The 18,947-nt window shown below is 40.2% G+C and overlaps 2 protein-coding genes across 2 annotated transcripts; both read left to right on the top strand.

Moving 5' to 3' along the window:
* Positions 1-928: 928 nt before the first annotated feature.
* On the top strand, positions 929-5,038 carry LOC310830548 (olfactory receptor 6N1-like; the record flags this gene model as incomplete). The annotated part of the gene is made up of 3 exons (XM_083710329.1): positions 929-1,292; positions 3,374-3,966; positions 5,009-5,038. The coding sequence occupies 3 exons, from the start codon at positions 929-931 to the stop codon at positions 5,036-5,038; spliced, it is 987 nt and encodes a 328-aa protein (XP_083566455.1).
* Positions 5,039-8,101: 3,063 nt separating this feature from the next.
* Positions 8,102-9,469, top strand: LOC310830549 (olfactory receptor 5AR1-like; the record flags this gene model as incomplete). The annotated part of the gene is made up of 2 exons (XM_083710330.1): positions 8,102-8,119; positions 8,492-9,469. 2 exons carry the CDS (start codon positions 8,102-8,104, stop codon positions 9,467-9,469), a joined length of 996 nt encoding a protein of 331 aa, XP_083566456.1.
* Positions 9,470-18,947: the final 9,478 nt, after the last annotated feature.

Genomic DNA, 18,947 nt, shown 5'->3' on the forward strand with positions numbered 1-18,947 from the left:
ATGCTGGACTCTGATCTCATTGACCTTGGCTCTCATTATCTTTTTAAGTAATCATACTGTTGCACCCCACCCCAATCTCTGAGCGATGCAATACTCTAGGGGGGTTCCAAGAGGCTTGCCCAGGGTTTGTGTTTTCTTTTGGAAAATGAGGCATAGCAGAGACTGTGGTGTCATTTATGGTTCATTTATACATATATGTAGCCTGAGTCTAGCCTGATGGAGGGATTCACAGCATTGACATTCCAAGAGGGTCCTATTCCTCTCATAGCTGTAGCCCTGGATTCAAGCAGACATCAGACATCATGCTGCCTTTCAGCCTGCAGCTTTCCTTCTCAGTCACATCACAGCAAACTCCAATCCTAAATTTGAAATTTCTAACTCACCTTGCTCCTAATTCTCTCTACTCTAAGCTGTCTTTACCTGAAGCGTGAGGGACTCTACTCACTTGCCATCCCACAATGGGTCCCTCTGATCCACTGTTCTCTTTGTTACATTCATTAGAAGATGCAGATTCTTCCATACACAGCAAATTTCCTCTGGGGATTTCATATTTTCCCCTTGTGGTTCCAAGGGACTGTTGATGTTGCTGAATACTGTTTTAAAATAGGCATCTTATCCATAGCAAGAGCTATGCAAAGGGATATGTTTAAAAATAGGGAGCGAGCTGTTCTCTACAACAAACAATTGCTTTCAAGTCAGTTGTAGTTTTATATCTGTCATTTCCAGATATATAGTTTTTTGGGGGGTGTTATTGGACTGGATCTATGAATTTGAAAGCAACAGGCTCTCCACATGGACCAGTGGAGTTAAATAGAAATAACCAGTGTGTTAAATAGAAATTGTACTTTTTGGACTGACTTCTACAGTGGAAGTGTGTGCAACACAAGTAGTGATTAAAGTGATCCACAATATTATTTATTTGGTACAGATGCAAGCTGGTGAAACCCCAGAACTGAAAAATCAAACAGCCATCAAGGAATTCATTCTGTTGGGATTCAGTCATCTTCAAAACATGAAAATTATTCTGCTACTGGTTTTTTTCCTGATCTACATCATGACCATGGCTGGGAATGTCCTCATAGTTGTGCTGGTTGTGACTGATCGACACCTTCACACTCCCATGTATTTCTTCTTGGGAAACTTATCTTGCTTGGAGTCCCTGTACACTTCAGCTATATTGCCTAGAGTGCTGGCTAGCTTCCTGACTGGAGACAGGACTATTTCAGTCAATGGTTGTTTTGTGCAACATTATATTTTTGCATACCTGGCAGCTGTGGAGTGTTATCTCCTTTCTGCTATGTCCTATGATCGCTATTTGTTGTTGTTGTTGTTGTTTAGTCGTTTAGTCGTGTCCGACTCTTCGTGACCCCATGGACCAGAGAACGCCAGGCACCTCTGTCCTCCACTGCCTCCCGCAGTTTGCTCAAACTCATGCTGGTAACCTCGAAAACACTATCCAACCATCTCGTCCTCTGCCGTCCCCTTCTCCTTGTGCCCTCCATCTTTCCCAACATCAGGGTCTTCTCCAGGGAGTCTTCTCTTCTCATGAGGTGGCCAAAGTACTGGAGCCTCAGCTTCACAATCTGTCCTTCCAGTGAGCACTCAGGGTTGATTTCCTTCAGTATGGAGAGGTTTGATCTTCTTGCAGTCCATGGTACTCTCAAGAGTCTCCTCCAGCACCATAATTCAAAAGCATCAATTCTTCGGCGATCAGCCTTCTTTATGGTCCAGCTCTCACTTCCATACATCACTACTGGGAAAACCATAGCTTTAACTATACGAACCTTTGTTGGCAAGGTGATGTCTCTACTTCTCAAGATGCTGTCTAGGCCTGTCATTGCCCTTCTCCCAAGAAGCAGGCGTCTTTTAATTTCGTGGCTGCTGTCACCATCTGCAGTGATCATTGAGCCCAAGAAAGTAAAATCTCTCACTACCTCCATTTCTTCCCCTTCTATTTGCCAGGAGGTGATGGGACCAGTGGCCATGATCTTCGTTTTTTTGATGTTGAGCTTCAGGCCATATTTTGCGCTCTCCTCTTTCACCCTCATTAAAAGGTTCTTTAATTCCTCCTCACTTTCTGCCATCAAGGTTGTGTCATCTGCATATCTGAGGTTGTTGATATTTCTTCCGGCAATCTTAATTCCGGCTAGGGATTCATCCAGCCCAGCCTTTCGCATGATGAATTCTGCATATAAGTTAAATAAGCAGGGAGACAAAATACAGCCTTGTCGTACTCCTTTCCCAATTTTGAACCAATCAGTTGTTCCATATCCAGTTCTAACTGTAGCTTCTTGTCCCACATAGAGATTTCTCAGGAGACAGATGAGGTGATCTGGCACTCCCATTTCTTTAAGAACTTGCCATAGTTTGCCGTGGTCGACACAGTCAAAAGCTTTTGCATAGTCAATGAAGCAGAAGTAGATCTCTTTCTGGAACTCTCTAGCTTTCTCCATAATCCAGCGCATGTTTGCAATTTGGTCTCTGGTTCCTCTGCCTCTTCTAAATCCAGCTTGCACTTCTGGGAGTTCTCGGTCCACATACTGCTTGAGCCTTCCTTGTAGAATTTTAAGCATAACCTTGCTAGCGTGTGAAATGAGTGCAATTGTGCGGTAGTTGGAGCATTCTTTGGCACTGCCCTTCTTTGGGATTGGGATGTAGACTGATCTTCTCCAATCCTCTGGCCACTGCTGAGTTTTCCAAACTTGCTGGCATATTGAGTGTAGCACCTTAACAGCATCATCTTTTAAAATTTTAAATAGTTCAGCTGGAATGCCATCACTTCCACTGGCCTTGTTATTTGCAGTGCTTTCTAAGGCCCATTTGACTTCACTTTCCAGGATGTCTGGCTCAAGGTCAGCAACCACACTACCTGGGGTATACGAGACATCCATTTCTTTCTGGTATAATTCCTCTGTGTATTCTTGCCACCTCTTCTTGATGTCTTCTGCTTCTGTTAGGTCCTTTCCACTTTTGTCCTTTATTGTGGAAATCTTTGTACGAAATGTTCCTTTCATATCTCCAATTTTCTTGAACAGATCTCTGGTTCTTCCCATTCTATTGCTTTCCTCTATTTCTTTGCATTGCTCGTTTAAGAAGGTCTTCTTGTCTCTCCTTGCTATTCTTTGGAAATCTGCATTCAATTTCCTGTATCTTTCACCATCTCCCTCGCATTTTGCTTGCCTTCTCTCCCCCGCTATTTGTAAGGCCTCATTGGACAGCCACTTTGCTTTCTTGCATTTCCTTTTCATTGGGATGGTTTTCGTTGCTGCCTCCTGTATAATGTTACGAGCCTCCATCCATAGTTCTTCAGGCATTCTGTCCACCAAATCTAAATCCTTAAACCTGTTCCTCACTTCCACTGTGTATTCATAAGGGAATATGTCCTATGATCGCTATTTAGCCATATGCAAACCTCTCCATTATGCATCCCTAATGGATGGCAAGTTATGCCTCCAAATGGCAGCTGGATCTTGGGTGACTGGCTTTCTCGCTAGTACTACAACAATCATATTGATGTCAAGGTTAGTCTTCTGTGGTCCTAATGAGATTGACCATTTCTTTTGTGACACTTTCCCAGTCATGAAGTTGTCTTGCAGTAACACAGTTCTTTTAAGAATACTGATTTTAATTTTTGTATCTATATTTACCCTTCCTCCATTTACACTAACCTTAATGTCATATGTCTATATCATTACTGCCATTCTGAAGATCCCATCCATTACTGGGAGGCAAAAAGCCTTCTCCACCTGCTCCTCACACCTCACTGTGGTAACCATTTTCTATGGCACAATAGCAGCTGCATATGCCTTACCAGACTCTGCCACCATGGGAGATGTGAATAAAGCCTTCTCTGTCTTTTACACAATCATAACACCTCTGATCAACCCTCTCATATACAGCCTAAGAAACAAGGATGTAAGGGAGTCTCTTCAGAGGTCTGCAGTTGTAGCATGGGTCAGAACTCGGGTAATTGATCATAAAAGAGGATTCTGCAGAATGTGTAAGCAAACAGATAGGAAAATAATAAGAAGGAAAACAGAAAGTTTTCACGAAAACCATTAAAAATAAGTGTTTACCTATTACAGCACAATAGGGAAATCAATCCTATGGGGTTGGGGAGATAGAATCTGGGGCAGAAGAACCACCAAATCCAAAATCCTACTGGCTTTGTGCCAGTAAGGGTGGAAGGTGGGTTGACTATGCAATGGTAATTGTAGCAGATATATGTAGCTGGTCTCCTTTTGTTTGGTTTCAGGGGTTTGCCTGATTTGGGGGAGGTGGCATTTGGGTCCAAACCCCTGAAATGAAATAATAGGAAAGTGCAAACTTGTAAAAAGGTTTCCTTTTTAGGGAATGGGTGTAAAGCAACATACCTATTTTCTTCTCTTTCTCCCCTTCCCTCTTCCTACTTCCTTCTAGTATTTGTAGTCATATTTAATACCGTATTTTTCACTCCATAAGGCACACCTGACTATAAGGCGCACCTACATCTTTGGGGGGGGGGGGATTCAAGAAAAAAATATGCGGCTCTTGGGGGCTTTTGCGGGAGGTGGGAGAAGTGATAGATCCTTGCTCTGTCCCTTCCCCCACCTCCCGCAAAAGCCAGGGATAGCGGCACGAAGCCTCCCCAGAGCAGTGGGATGAAGGCTCCCCGCTGCCCTGCGGAGGCTTTGCGGACTACCCCAGAGCTGCTCAGAAGATTGTCGGGGCTGGCACAGCCTTCCCGCTGCTCCAAGCGCTTGTCGGGGCTGGCGGGGGAAGCCCTGGTCCCCCCCCCCAGCCCCAGGGACCACACATTCTCTCCATAAGACACACAGACATTTCCCCTTAGATTTTAAGAGGGGGAAAAATGCGTCTTATGGAGCAAAAAATGCGGTATATAGGAATGCAAACATGAAATACCAATATAAATTAATAATCTCATATATTCATATGGAGACAATAAAATATGGTTTAAATAACATTAAGAATACTTATTAAGTGACCTTGTCTGCTATTATATTTACAGCGTAAAGGGCTGGATAATATCTTGGAATGATAGATTCCAAAAACTATCAAACAGATTCTATTTTTCAATAAATTTGTTTCCCCCCTCCCCTCGTGTTTTAAAGTCAACAGATTTGCTAGTAATTTTGGGGTCCTGGCATCAGCTGCAGAGCTTTGTTTGTTGCACTTTCTCTTTCTTGGGGTTGCTCTGATAAGTCCTTCCCCCCAAAAGATTTTATGGATAAAATTACTGCCCTGGAAAAAGCACTGAAATGGCCACCCCTGTTTCTTACCTGCAAATGAAGGTGAATTGGATGGCAGGATTAATTCATTGTTTGTACTCCAGAAACTATAATATCTATAGGTTAAGTTGCATTTTTAATAAGTTTATGAAAAATGGTACTGAACTTCAGAGTTGTACTGTATGGGAACCCTCATTAAGCAGTAATTATGTAAACTTTTTTTTTTTGTAAGATTTCAATTTATTCTCCACCCAAGCAAACCATGCGTGTTCTCCCATCCACCACAAAAGCCTGTGAGTGACTCTTGTGTGCATTTCAAGTATAAAGTCTAAGAGTTGTTGCAAGCAGAATCCCTGATCTGGACCTTGTGCAGAATAGAAATGATACAAAATAAACTTTGCAAAAACAAACTAACACATTGTTCTTCAACAACTAGCAATGTGGCCCAGTCTTCTTTAAGTCCAAAGTCTAGCCTCTCACTGCTCCCAGAGAGAGATCCATACACGCAACTTGTTTGTTCATAACACTGAGCTGACTGACTTCTCCTGCTGTGAAAATAAAGTGATCTCCAGTTCCAAGAGATGGGTCATCAATTAAATTAGGCTGGAAAGAAACCTTCACCCCTCCTTGCTTCATCACCTACCTAATGCAAACCTCTGCACAGCATTTCAAATACACTGAATACAAACATAACATTTTATGCACAATAAACTTAGGTTTTTAACATGACGCACTGCCCAATGGACTCTGTGTGCATCAGCACGCTATCTTGACCCTTATGAGTGGCAGGGCCTATGGAATTATTTCATTCTACTCTGCACCAAGCCAGGCCTTTTTGCTTTTTGAAGTACTGTATGTTTAAGGAAGTTTTTAAGCAGAAGTTGGATGGCTATATGTCAAGTACAATTTAGCTGAGATTCCTGCATTGCAGGGGGTTGGACTTGATGACCCCTGACGGCCCTTCCAACTCTACAATTCTATAATTCTAAACGGCTGTTGTAACATTAAGCACATGATGCTCAGAAAGAACATGCAGTAGAAATATAGCTAACATAGGACCGTTTTTAAAAAATGGTTAGCCTTGCCTTCTCCATCCTGGTAACTGCCAGTTGCTCTGGACAACAATTCTTTTCAGCCATGTCCATTGGTCAGGGGTGATAGGAATTGTAGTTCAAATCATCTGGAAGGTATGAGGCTGAGAAATGCTAGTTAGCCCAGCATTTGGTTAGCCCAGCATTTCTCTGGGAATACCTCTGACTTGAGGAACTACGTCTATCCATGTGTATGAATCATAGGGATTAGCTGATTCAAGGAGCAATTTATCCCCCCCCCCCCTCAGATTATGACTGGGCATTGGGATATTTAGCCCCAGGCCTCTGCAGAGATGGGGGGGCAGTCAGGTACACTTGCCCTGCACCTTGGAGAGCTAAGCCATATGAGGGCCCCTGCCAGGGACCAGTTGCTTTTAATGTTTGAGTTTAGAACTTTATTCTAATTTCTTCTAATTATTCTAAACTGACTATGGGCATAAGACAAGCCTGTTTGGTCTCAGTCAAAATTCCAACCTTATTCATAGGCCTCTTCGTCAAGCGGTTTTATATTTCACACAGGGGCAGGGAATGGCATATCCAAATTAAGCCAAGGAAGGAATTTAATTTAAGGAAGGAATGGGGGAAATTCAGGTCTGGGAGCCAAATGTTGCCTTCCAGGCCTCTCTGTTTGGCATTTGGTACCCACCACAGTCAACTCCTCTTTTGCCAGGCCACATTCCTCACATTTCTTTTGTATTTTTTGCAGTACAGTGGTACCTCGGGTTACAGACACTTCAGGTTACAGATGCTTCAGGTTACAGACTCCGCTAACCCAGAAATAGTACCTCGGGTTAAGGACTTTGCTTCAGGATAAGAGCAGAAATTGTGCAGCGGCAGTGCTGCAGCAGCAGGAGCCCCCATTAGCTAAAGTGGCACCTCAGGTTAAGAACAGTTTCAGGTTAAGAACAGACCTCCAGAATGAATTAAGTTCTCAACCCGAGGTACCACTGTATCCTTAGATATTCCCTGCCTTGCTGGAATGTGTCCTTGCACTCTAATAACACTTGCTTGTTTAGATGGATGGTGGAGATGGGTGTGAGAGTGTGTGTACCCACTAGGCTATTGTATAAACATAAAATCCATCTCTCCACCCTCTTTTTGCTTCTGACTCTATCTACCACTGCCATGTGCCCCCTCCCTGTTTGCCAGAATTGAAGATTGCCCACTCCTGAATTAAGATGCTCAGCAGACATCATTAAAGAAAATAAATTTATATATTGCTGATTGCTCCCTGTCCTGTAAATTCCCCTTGAGTGCAGAATGCACTAGTAATAAGGAGGGACGTCTTGTAATAATCACTATACCAAGGAGAAGCTAATCTTAATGTATAAAAGGCAACTCACATTCAAAAGATTATTTCAGTTGTGATAGGTTCCTTTCTGTATTTTCTCTAGTAATATAATAATAATGGGCATGGTTCTGTTAGCATCTGCCTAGAAATATATATTTGGACCTTGTGATCCAGATTAAGTAGGGTTGTATCCCTTTGTATGTTTAGAGAAAGAGACATGAAGGTGGAAAGGAACCTGGCCACATTTAGGAGGTTTCAATTAACACGTTTCTTGATATTTTGACTTTCAGTGTCACCCACATCTTTTTCTTCAGACTAAGTACTGCCATGTATTAAATGAAAGAACAGCAGAAGAATCACAAAGGAGATGTTAGATAGTGTAGGTAAGACTATCCAACATGACAAAACAAATTCTATAGATGAAGAACTTCTAATGAAATTATGTGTTGGTTACTGAAACGTTGGACAAAATTAACCTATGTGAATCAGTCATGACTACCCAATTAAAGGTATGTGGCCTTTTACTCTCTTTTGAAATATATAAAATGCATGCAATATAGTACTTAACAATGCTTAGAATTACAAGGGTGCAAGGCTGCTGGAAGTGTGAGTTAGATGGAGGAATGGAAATTTGGCAGGTTGGATTTCTAATGCAGATATTGTAGTTTCATTAGGTGGAAACAGGAAACCCATATGCCATTTGAGAAATGAAATTATCATTGTTGGAACTATAAACTCTTGCAAATGCTAGCCAGGTTAAAAGTTGATGCAGCTGAACAATTATCATATGGAGAACAAGGGAAATGTGCTCCTTTTGAAGTGTTAGGATCCAAGATATAAAAACTATTCAATTTTGCCATGAACTTGTTTCTTTTTTACAGGTGCAGTTATATGAAAATAAAGAAGACCTAAATCACACACATGTAACTGAATTTATTCTTCTGGGATTTGGAGATCACCACCAGGCACTGCTGATTCCTCTTTTCCTTTTGTTCCTTTTCATCTACATTGTGACGATGGCTGGGAACATCCTCATCATTTTACTAGTTGCCACTGACCGACACCTTCACACCCCAATGTACTTCTTCCTTGGGAACCTCTCATGCTTGGAGACCTTCTGCAGCTCAAACATCTTGCCAAGAATGTTATCCAGTTTCCTTACGGGAAGGAAAGTGATTTCAGTCAATGCATGTTTTGTGCAACATTACTTCTTTGGTTTTTTTGGAGGTGTGGAATGCTACTTATTATCAGCAATGTCCTATGACCGGTACTTAGCTATATGTAAACCTCTCCATTATGTCACCATGATGAATGGCAAATTGTGTTTCCAACTCATAGTCAGCTCTTGGTTTAGTGGTTTTCTGTCAATTACTATGACAACGATTATCATGTCCAAGTTAGTTTTCTGTGGTGGCAATAAAATTGACCATTTCTTTTGTGACACCTTCCCCATCATAGAACTATTTTGTGGTGACACTAGCACGTTAAAGTGGTATATATATGTTTTATGCTCTGTATTCACCTTTCCCCCATCTATATTGACCTTCACATCATATACTTTCATAATTATAGCCATAATGAAAATCCCTTCTGCAACCGGAAAACAAAAAGCATTTTCTACCTGTTCCTCTCATCTCTTGGTAGTTACAATTTTCTATGGCACACTGATGGCTGTCTATGTGATTCCGAACACTGACAGACTGAATGCCCTTCACAAAGTCTTCTCTACCTGTTATACCATCCTGACTCCCATGATCAATCCCATCATATATAGTTTAAGAAACAAAGAAGTAAAGGAAGCATTGAGAAGACATATCTCATTCCTAGTAGTGCAAAATGAGAAGAAAAGACAGACTTAAGATTTGCTAAAGGTGTTGTTTTCTCAAAAGTGGCTTCAAATTTGATAGCATCGCTAAACATATATGCTTTCATTTTTATAGATAAATGTGCTCCTTTTTATGCACATTAGAACAGCACACACACCCAAACACACTGAAAGTGGAATGCCAGAATCTGAACTAGTTCCATCCCAAATTTAGCAAATTTCTAGCCTCCTTCCATAGGCTGAATCTGGCTAGAGAACCACAGAAATACCTGGGTAGGTCTTGCACTATATTTTCAGTCAGGAGAGAGGTACAAGTTTATAAGAAACTACATTTTCTTTCCCAGGAATCATGCATCTCTCACACACAACTAAACATTCATGCTTTCACTTGGTTACTGTTAGATCAGAATGGTATGTGGGATTTTTCTAATCTTTTCTTCATTACCTTTTATCCTCCTGTTTTACCTTTCATTGCTGTCTTTTCCTCTCCCTCTCTCCCATTGACCCCAAATCCTCTCCTGTCCTGGGAACTCAAGGTCTCTAATTTTTGCAATATTCCTACAAGACACGGAGCTTTTTATATATATGAAGTACATTTGTAATTGCTATGTAATCATATTCTAACAATGTTGTTGTTGATGACAACAACGATAACAGTAGTACAGTAGTCACTCAATCATTTAATATTGATTTAGAACATGTATCTTGTTGTAATCACAATTTGTATTTGTATTTTTACAAGTTCACCTTTGGTAGGAATTAAGACTGATTTTTTTGGTGGGGTGTGCATGTGTGGGTTACCTTTTGTAGTTGTGGTATATATTTATGTTGGATTTTCTATTTTGTTGAGTATTATGTCTTCATTTTAATTGTATTTTATTTTAATTGTGTATTAATTTAGACGATTGGTGACATTGAACAGGGGAAAATTAGCAACTTAAAAAAATATATACAGGGCTGAAATGTACATCTTGCAGACTGAGGTGTCTGAAAACAGATATGTTTTGCTTCCTTCCTGAAGTGATACAAAAATAGAGCAGATTTTTGTATCTCTTCGGGGAGATTCCACATCCACAGAGTAAATGTGGAAATGAATTATAATGATATCATAACTTCAGATGATGTTGGCACATGGAACAAGGACTGGAGAATGTAAACAACAGTTGGGTGTAGAGGCAATCTGTCAGTTGTTTTAGTTTGGTTTGGCCTGTATCAAGCTTAAAACAAAAGAATTTACCAAGGTTAACCTAGTTCTTCTGGGTGAAATTAGTTTTCTATCTACCTTGCAATTACTGAAGCACCTGGATAAATTCCCTCATGCCCCATATTCAGCTGAGGATCATCAGAATTATAGCAATGAAGGGATGTATTAAGAAAAATGTTGCAGTGAAAGTGGCTAGGAGTACTTAAGTGAAGCTATAAATAAGACCACCCTTTGGCCTGATCTGACATTTCTCCCTCAGATATGTAGCTCCTAAGTGAGATTGTATTATTTTATAAGCAAGATGGTTTATATTGAGATTATATAGTTCATGTGTGGAATATGTTTTTCTAGCCTTCTCAAATCACTTCTTGACAAAATTCTTTGCATGTTCCATCTGGACCTCTGAGTTGGTCTTGAAATTTTATTTTTGGTGAAGCTGGTGGCAGCACAGAGGTATGAGGCACCTCTGAAAAAATATCCACTCATTTTAACTCTCCACCCTCTTCAAAATTCCTTGAATATTTCGCAGGAAACACCAAATTCTTCTCAAACACCTTTCCCATTTGTGTCCAATTCAGAAGGCAGATAGAGAGATAGATTGGAATGTATCTTCATCTGGAGGTTTTCTTCTATTACTTACTTCCTCAGTCTAGGCATGCATCAAAAATCCTTGTTCTTCCTCTCTCTTATTCAGTCAATCCTTTTTCTAAAGGCCTTACTTTCTTATCATAGCCCTGGGATACATGTGAAGGAAACATGCCCTGGCAGACCATGTTCTGAAATGTTCATGATGCTCTCTCTGGTATTCCTTTCACTGCTGTTTCCAAATGTGGTAGGGAAGGAAACCCATTTTAAGTGTATACTTGAACACCGCTACCCAGAGGGGTACCATAAAGATGGGGATTTCATTATTGGTGCACTTGTATCTCAGTTCCTTACATGGGAAAAGCTAGAGAGATTTGATATTCAGCCTCCTCTTGCTTACTCATTAGATCCATAGTAAGTCACTCTTCCTCCTTTAAATGTGTTAAAGCTGTTTCAAATATGTTGTGAAATGCTTCTTATAAAAAGTTCATTTATTTCAATAAAGATGAATCCCTGTAAGGTTTTTTTGTGTGTGTGTGTTTTTGGTGGGTATACAGACATGGTTCTTCATATTCTTCACACATACTTGAATGCATATACAAAAATATTTAAATAAGGGCTAAACTGGGAAGAATTTTTTAAAAATCTTCAGCAATTGCATATATTTTCCCCAAACTACTCAATGATCACTCCAAACCAAGCTGGTATTTCTGTCCATTCCACACATTACGCAGAAGTAAACCTTGGTTTGCCTCTGAATGTTTACTCAACAGCTGCCAACAGTTGTGATTTCAATGGGGTGTACTTATGATTCAGTTCTATGCATTTTGTTATGATTACTGCATTTTTTACTGAAGTGGTTTCTTGCAATTACTCTTGAAATTAAATTTTGCGGTGTGTGTGCATGTGTGGTGGTAATGGAATACTGCATCTTCTGTGCATTTACGGAATTAATTCTCATTGCAGTCCCTTGACTCGCAATTATCAACATGTTCTTGCCTTGGTCTATGCAGTAGAGGAGATAAACAAGAACCCCAATCTGCTACCCAACATGACTCTGGGATTTCACACCCATGAAAACTATTTCAATGCAAGGAAAACATATGAATGTTCATTAAGTATCCTTTCAGGAAGAGGCAGAGCAGTTCCCAACTACACCTGCAGGAAACAGAACAACTTAATAGCTGTTATTGGAGGGCTAAAGTCCATGTCATCCATTCAGATGTCAACTATCTTAGGTTTATACAAGATACCACAGGTTTGTATATTGGGAGAGACTTTCATGATAGAACATTCAGACATCCAGATCTTCTTTTGGCATATTATTTATCTCTAGCGGTATTAGACAGTTTATATGTGAGCACGCTTCCACCACCAATAGAAAGGATTTTGGGATGTAAATTCATACGGAAATGTGTGACACTTTGTTTGTGACTCTCAGTGAAAAGTTACTTGTCTTCTTTCCCTCTCATTTTAGATCAGCTATGGATCATCTGAGGAAGTATTGAGAAGTAAAACCCTTTTCCCATTTTTCTACCCGACTGTCCCAAATGAAGGTCTTCAGACCTTAGGAATAACCAAATTAGTTTTGCACTTTGGTTGGACCTGGGTTGGCCTCATAGCATCTTATAATGATCAAGGTGAAACCTTTGTCCTGAACTTGAAGAAGAAATTTGTCCATAAGGGTGTGTGCATTGAATTTACAGAAATGCTTCCAAAAATGCTTGATAATACTATGCATGTAAAAAATAAAATAATTAAGTCATCCTCCAGTATCATTGTGGTGTATGGAGATACAGATTTCCTCATCTGGGTAAAGATAACTATTGAAAGTTCTGCAGTTTCAGGGAAGGTTTTAATCATCACATCCCAATGGGACTTCCTATCTAGTGTCTCTTATCTGCATATGGGATTTTCTTCCTTCAGTGGCACCTTGTCATTTGCTCTCCATAAGCATGAAATTGTGGGATTTCGCCATTTTCTTCAGAACATAACCCTCAGCAAATACCCAAATGATGTCTTTCTGCCACATTTTTGGGGGGCTGCATTCAGCTGTTTCATTCCATCACTAGATTCAGGCAGCATGTTTTGGCAACTATGTACTGGAAATGAAAGGATTAAGGATTTGCCTAAGTACAAATTTGATTTGCAAACATTGGACTTGAGCTACAATATATACAAAGCTGTTTATGCTATCGCAAAATCTTTACATGAAATGTATTCATCCAAATACATCAGACCAAAGCTGGAGAACAGATCAAAACCAAAGATGCAAAAAATTAAACCATGGAAGGTAGTAGGAATATTTACTTTCTACTTATTTAAGGTTATGAGCAATTGCTGCTAGCTTCTGTTTCCACTAAAGAAAAGTATGTCTCAGGATGGATCTATGTTAACAAAGGAATATTATTATTCAAGGTTTCCATTTCCTGAGAAATTGAAAGATGAATGACAGCAATGATGGTCTCCAGCTTAAAGAAGGGGCAACCAAATTTTCAGTTTTCCAAAAACCCGCCTGTTCCCACCACTGAAACAATTCAGTTGCAGTTATTGCTACCACTTTCTACTACTTGCTTTAGTGTGTTCTTGTTAGTCAGATTACTATTGTTCTTCAAACTGTTTTTCCAGTGGTGGCAATCGTGGCTCTGCGTGGCCATGGGAAAACCAGGGGTTCTCACCTGCATAACCACCAGCAGCAATAACAGCTTTTACCAGTAGCAGGGACTTCTGGGACATCTCTCCAAACTTAAGATTGGCCAATAGTGAGTGTGGTTTGGGAGATGAACCTTAGGGAGCTAGTCTCCACTCAGATCCATCTCCGTTGCATAAATTCTTGCTGTGCTTTGAGTGGCCAGCACAGTCAACACACTCACTCTGTATCTTTTGGCTCTGCGCAAAGGCTAGTAGAGAGTGCTCCAGCACAGCCTTGCTGTGGAATTAATCAGTTGCTGTATTAAGGGCCAGGGAGGAATTTGCCTGCAGACAAATTAAGCCTGTCTGGAGTTTTTGCCTACCTCATAGCAACAGTCACAACTTTTGGCAGAAAAGGCATTGGGTTGTGTCAGTGAAGCTCAGATGCTGACAGGAGAAGAAGAACCAGGCATAGAAAGAGAACAGTTAACAGCAGAAGACAGAGAGGAGGGGGAGAGCAGCTGTAATCTGAGCTCTGAACAAAGGGGAGACAAAAGACAGGTGGCTGTGTGAGAGCTCCAATAGTGAGTTAGATGTTGGAATACAGGAAGCATTCTTTCCCAAATCTCGTAGGATCTCAAAAGTGGCTGCGATGTGCGAAAGATACTGGAAAAGAAGGTGGGGGCTTTCGTGCTGGGGAAGGGGGAGGAGCTCAGTCTGGGCAACTCCATCTTCTGGGGAGGATGGTGAGTAGAGGAGCTCCATCCTATTTTGTTGTTTTAGCAATAAATCTGAAATAATTAACAGCCAGAGTCGTCTCGCATTTGTGGGAGAGGCCAAGCCATAACAGGTTGGATCCTTAGTCAAAACTGCAACAAAATGTTAAGGTTACTCTGGTAAAGGGATCCATGAGAAAAGTTTGGGGGCTAATGGGACATAAAACATCCCAAATCATGGCCTGCAATATTACTCTGTCCATATGTTTCAATTAACTGGAGAGATCATGCTCATGGTCCCACAACTGGGGGTGGCTCATTGAGTGATAACAAAAGGCAGGGCCTTTCCAGCAGTGGCCCTCGGTCTCTGGAATTCCATCCTTGAGGAAATATGGCTAGCCTGTCATTGGTGGCATTTAGAAGCCAGTTAAAGTTTTATCCATTCGCTTGGGCCTTTAAGACCCAGTAGTTGAAAATGCTTGAAAACTTTTTCCAAGTTTGTGTTTTTGGAGTCTTAATGGTGTTATGAATGCTTTGTGATGATGCTTTTAATTACATTGTTCCCGACTTGGAGGACTTGCAGTATACACATAAAAGCAAATCATGCATAAAAATAAAACTATTACCCTTACTTCCCATTACAAAAACACACACAAAAGAACCACATTGTCTTCAAAAATGACTTTAAAAATAACAATAGCTTGCATCCAGACTAAATTAGTTGTACTTACTTCCCACCGAAATCAATAGAAATTAACATTAGTCATGATTAAAATCTCACGTTGATTTCATATTGACTCAAGTTTGGGTGTAATCAAATATTTGTCTTCCGCATTTGAAATTAACCAAACAATTACTTTGGCTTGCCAGGTAACTTGGTTCAACAGCTGTGGATCCATTACCGTGAAAGCCCTGCTCTGAGCACAAGAAGAGTCCATGTCTAAAAATGAAAGTGCCCAGAGTCAGGCTTCTGCAGCATAGTTCATAACTTTATTACTCCAAGCATGTATACAGAGGATGTCTGTACAGGTCTAATGTTTTTATTATTTGGGATATGAATGCAAAAAAATGCTATTGCAGTATATTAAAAAATGTTGCTTGCATTTGAGCAAAAAATATTAACCATTGTGCATTTCCTTCTTTCAATTGATCATGCTATGCAGCTGCATCCTTTTCTGAAGGAAGTCAGATATCATATTACTTCAACAGATGATGTCTTTTTTGATGAGAGGGGGGAATCAACATCTGGATATGACATTCTCAATTGGTTTACCCTACCAAACGATACATTAATTAACAGGAAAGTTGGTAGAGTCTACATGCGCCATCCATCAATTGAACCATTTTTCTTTATAAATTCAACAAGAATTGTTTGGCAAAAGAATTTCAAGAAAGTAAGAATTGCTATGGGGTTGTTGTTGTGGTTTGTTTTGTTTTGTTTTTTTTATTTTAATCACTGATAATTAATCTAATATACTACTATGCACTAGCAATTTCTCCCCCTACCACACTAAGTAGTAATTTCATATATCTTTACATCTTTTAAATTGAATGCAATTTTAGATGAAAATCAGAAAATCTGTCTATTTCTGCTCTATCATACTTTTGCATTTCTTTAAAATATATTCGCTCAAAATATGTATTTAAATATGGAAAAAATATACACCTGCCCCATACTTTCTGTCTTGACTGACGTGAATCAGCAGGGCTTGGAGTCAGGAACATGGAGTCAGGAAGATGGGAGAAGGAGACACTGCATCTCCTTTTCTCCCTCTCAACCACATGTTTAATTAGGTTTTCAAGCCTATTTAAGCATTAGGGCTCCCCCTGTTTCACTTGGGGGCTTGGTTCCAGGATAAATCAGGGCTGATAGGAAGCCCTGGATCAGCCCCAAAATCAGAATGGGAGTCCTGTGTGCAGCTTCAATAAATACACATTGCATTTGACCCATGGAAATGTCCACAAAAATACAGATTCTCAGTAAAGTACAAAAGAATAAAAAATACATTTGAAGCCTTCATTTGAGCCATTTATTTTGTTTTCCCAGATATATAAAGTTTGCTTATATTCACAAAAAAACATATGGTCTTTCAGTAATCTCTTTCACATGCTGACATGAACCATTGCTTTCCCCCATCATTTTTGTGAATCTCTAGTCAATTTTTTTCCTATATAAATAGAACATATTTTTATTAAAGATTTCTTGGTTTACAGAAGTATGTGCAATGTCTCTTTTTTTTCAAGTTACATTTTCTACAGATCAGTTTCATTTGTTGAGACATTAGTTTTACCTTAGGAAGAAAAGGGGGAAAGAGGTGGAGGGAGGCATGGTGAGTGGGGGTGGGTGGCAATGTTTCTATTACGTATGTGAGAGGTTTTGTGTCAGCATTGCTTGTGTGGGTTCTCTTTACTATTCACTTGTGTTCCTTTGGTTGTGAGAGAGGTTGGGGTTAGCCTAAGGTGTGGTTGTTTGTTTGTGATTGGCTGTGGTGAACTTCGTTTTCATGTTGTTTTAGGTTCCACAATCTATCTGCACCAAGAGCTGCCTTGAAGGTCAGCATAAGATAGCCATTGAAGGGAATCCTGTCTGTTGCTTTGCTTGTTCGCCATGCCCAGAAGGAACGTTTTCTAACTACACAAGTAAGAGCTATGGAGAGATCATGTCTTGCAAAATCCTGGAATATAGTCAATGTCCTGTGAATTTCAGACCCACACATATAGCTCTGAAAAATCAGCAAATGCTCTGTATGCAAATACTCTATTACATGTAAAGAAGGGTGTTTTTGTTTGTTTGTTTTTTACAATTCATTCATTTTATCAGAAGGCATCTTCATAACCTATTTGATTAGAAAGAAGTGGTCTCAGAATTTTATCTAGCCCAGCCTTCCCCAACCTCTTGCCCTCCAAATGTTCTAAACTATAGCACCCATCACTCCCAGCCAGGATGATCCAAAACATTAGGAGGGCATGAGGTTGGGGAAGGGTGATCTAGTTAGTGAGTATAGGCCTTAAGATAGTTGAAAGTGAGTTAGAGACATAGTTTCATGTCAGGCATAAAATCATGTATTTTGACTCACTGTTTCTGTTTTTGATGCAGTGGAAAAGCCCAGCAAAACTGTTTACTTGATGTGACAGTGAAATGAGTGTGGTACAAACTGCATGGGAAAAATTTTAATACTACCTTCAGTGTCTAGCGGAGAGGACACCTATGATGTTTCTACAGCCTGATTAAACAAACAAGTGCATATATTTTGCTGTATTAATCTCAGTAGAATCAATATACTGGTTTATCTTAAATTTAAGTCCTACAGAGTTTAGTTGGCTTGTGGTTCATTTTCTAATGCAGGGAGGGCCAACCAAAGACCAATACATGACCCAGCATACTTCTACTGCAGAAACATGGGGGTGGTTGGAACAAGAGCTCTGACCACTGAACCCCAGAGGGGACTTGTAGGTGCAGGAGAGATCAGAAGAAGCCCCATGAAGCCCCATGCTGCCCAACTCACACATGATGACATTTAAAAAAAAAAAAAGATGCTGGCACCAATGCCACTGCTACTACTAAGATAAGCAGATCCCCCTCATCTGAACAGATGAGCTTACTTTCCAACCTAAGGGAGATGGAGCTCAGTTTTTGGTTTGAATCCCAAACCTGGGCAAACAGTTTGTAACTACAGGAGGGAGACACATGCACCTTTAGATATATTATCAAACTATCGGGAGCTCACATTGCATGCCATGTCAGTTTCTGAGACTAAAATGGATTGTCTTTGCATCACTTCAGTTGGACGTCCTGGCTGCAAAGCATTCCCCCCTCAAATTTAATGTTTCTTCCTTTCATTCAGATGCAGATCGTTGTGAGAAATGCCCTGAAGATCAGTACCCAAATCCAGATAAAACAAACTGCATTCCAAAGTCAGTCACATTTTTGTCATTTCATGAGCCTTTGGGGATTGGTTTGGCTGGGACAGCTGGTTCCCTTTTTCTTATCACAATTTTGGTGCTAGGGGTTTTTATTAAGAACCAGGATACTCCCATTGTAAAAGCCAACAATCGGAATCTTACCTACACCCTTCTCATTACCCTGATGCTCTGCTTTCTTTGTTCCTTCCTATTTATTGGTCAGCCTGGAAAAGTGACTTGCCTTCTCCGACAAACTACTTTTGGGATTATATTTTCTGCCTCTATTTCTTGTGTCCTGGCAAAGACTGTCACTGTTGTTCTGGCTTTCATGGCCACTAAGCCTGGAAATAAGATTAGGAAATGGAATGGAACAAAATTGACAAACTCCATCACTCTTTTCTGTACCCTTACTCAAGTTATCATCTGTATTGCCTGGCTTAAATCCTCTCCTCCATTCCCTGATTTTGACTTTG

Source organism: Podarcis gaigeae (assembly GCF_964106915.1).
Source record: "Podarcis gaigeae genome assembly, chromosome: 13".
Taxonomy (NCBI): domain Eukaryota; kingdom Metazoa; phylum Chordata; class Lepidosauria; order Squamata; family Lacertidae; genus Podarcis; species Podarcis gaigeae.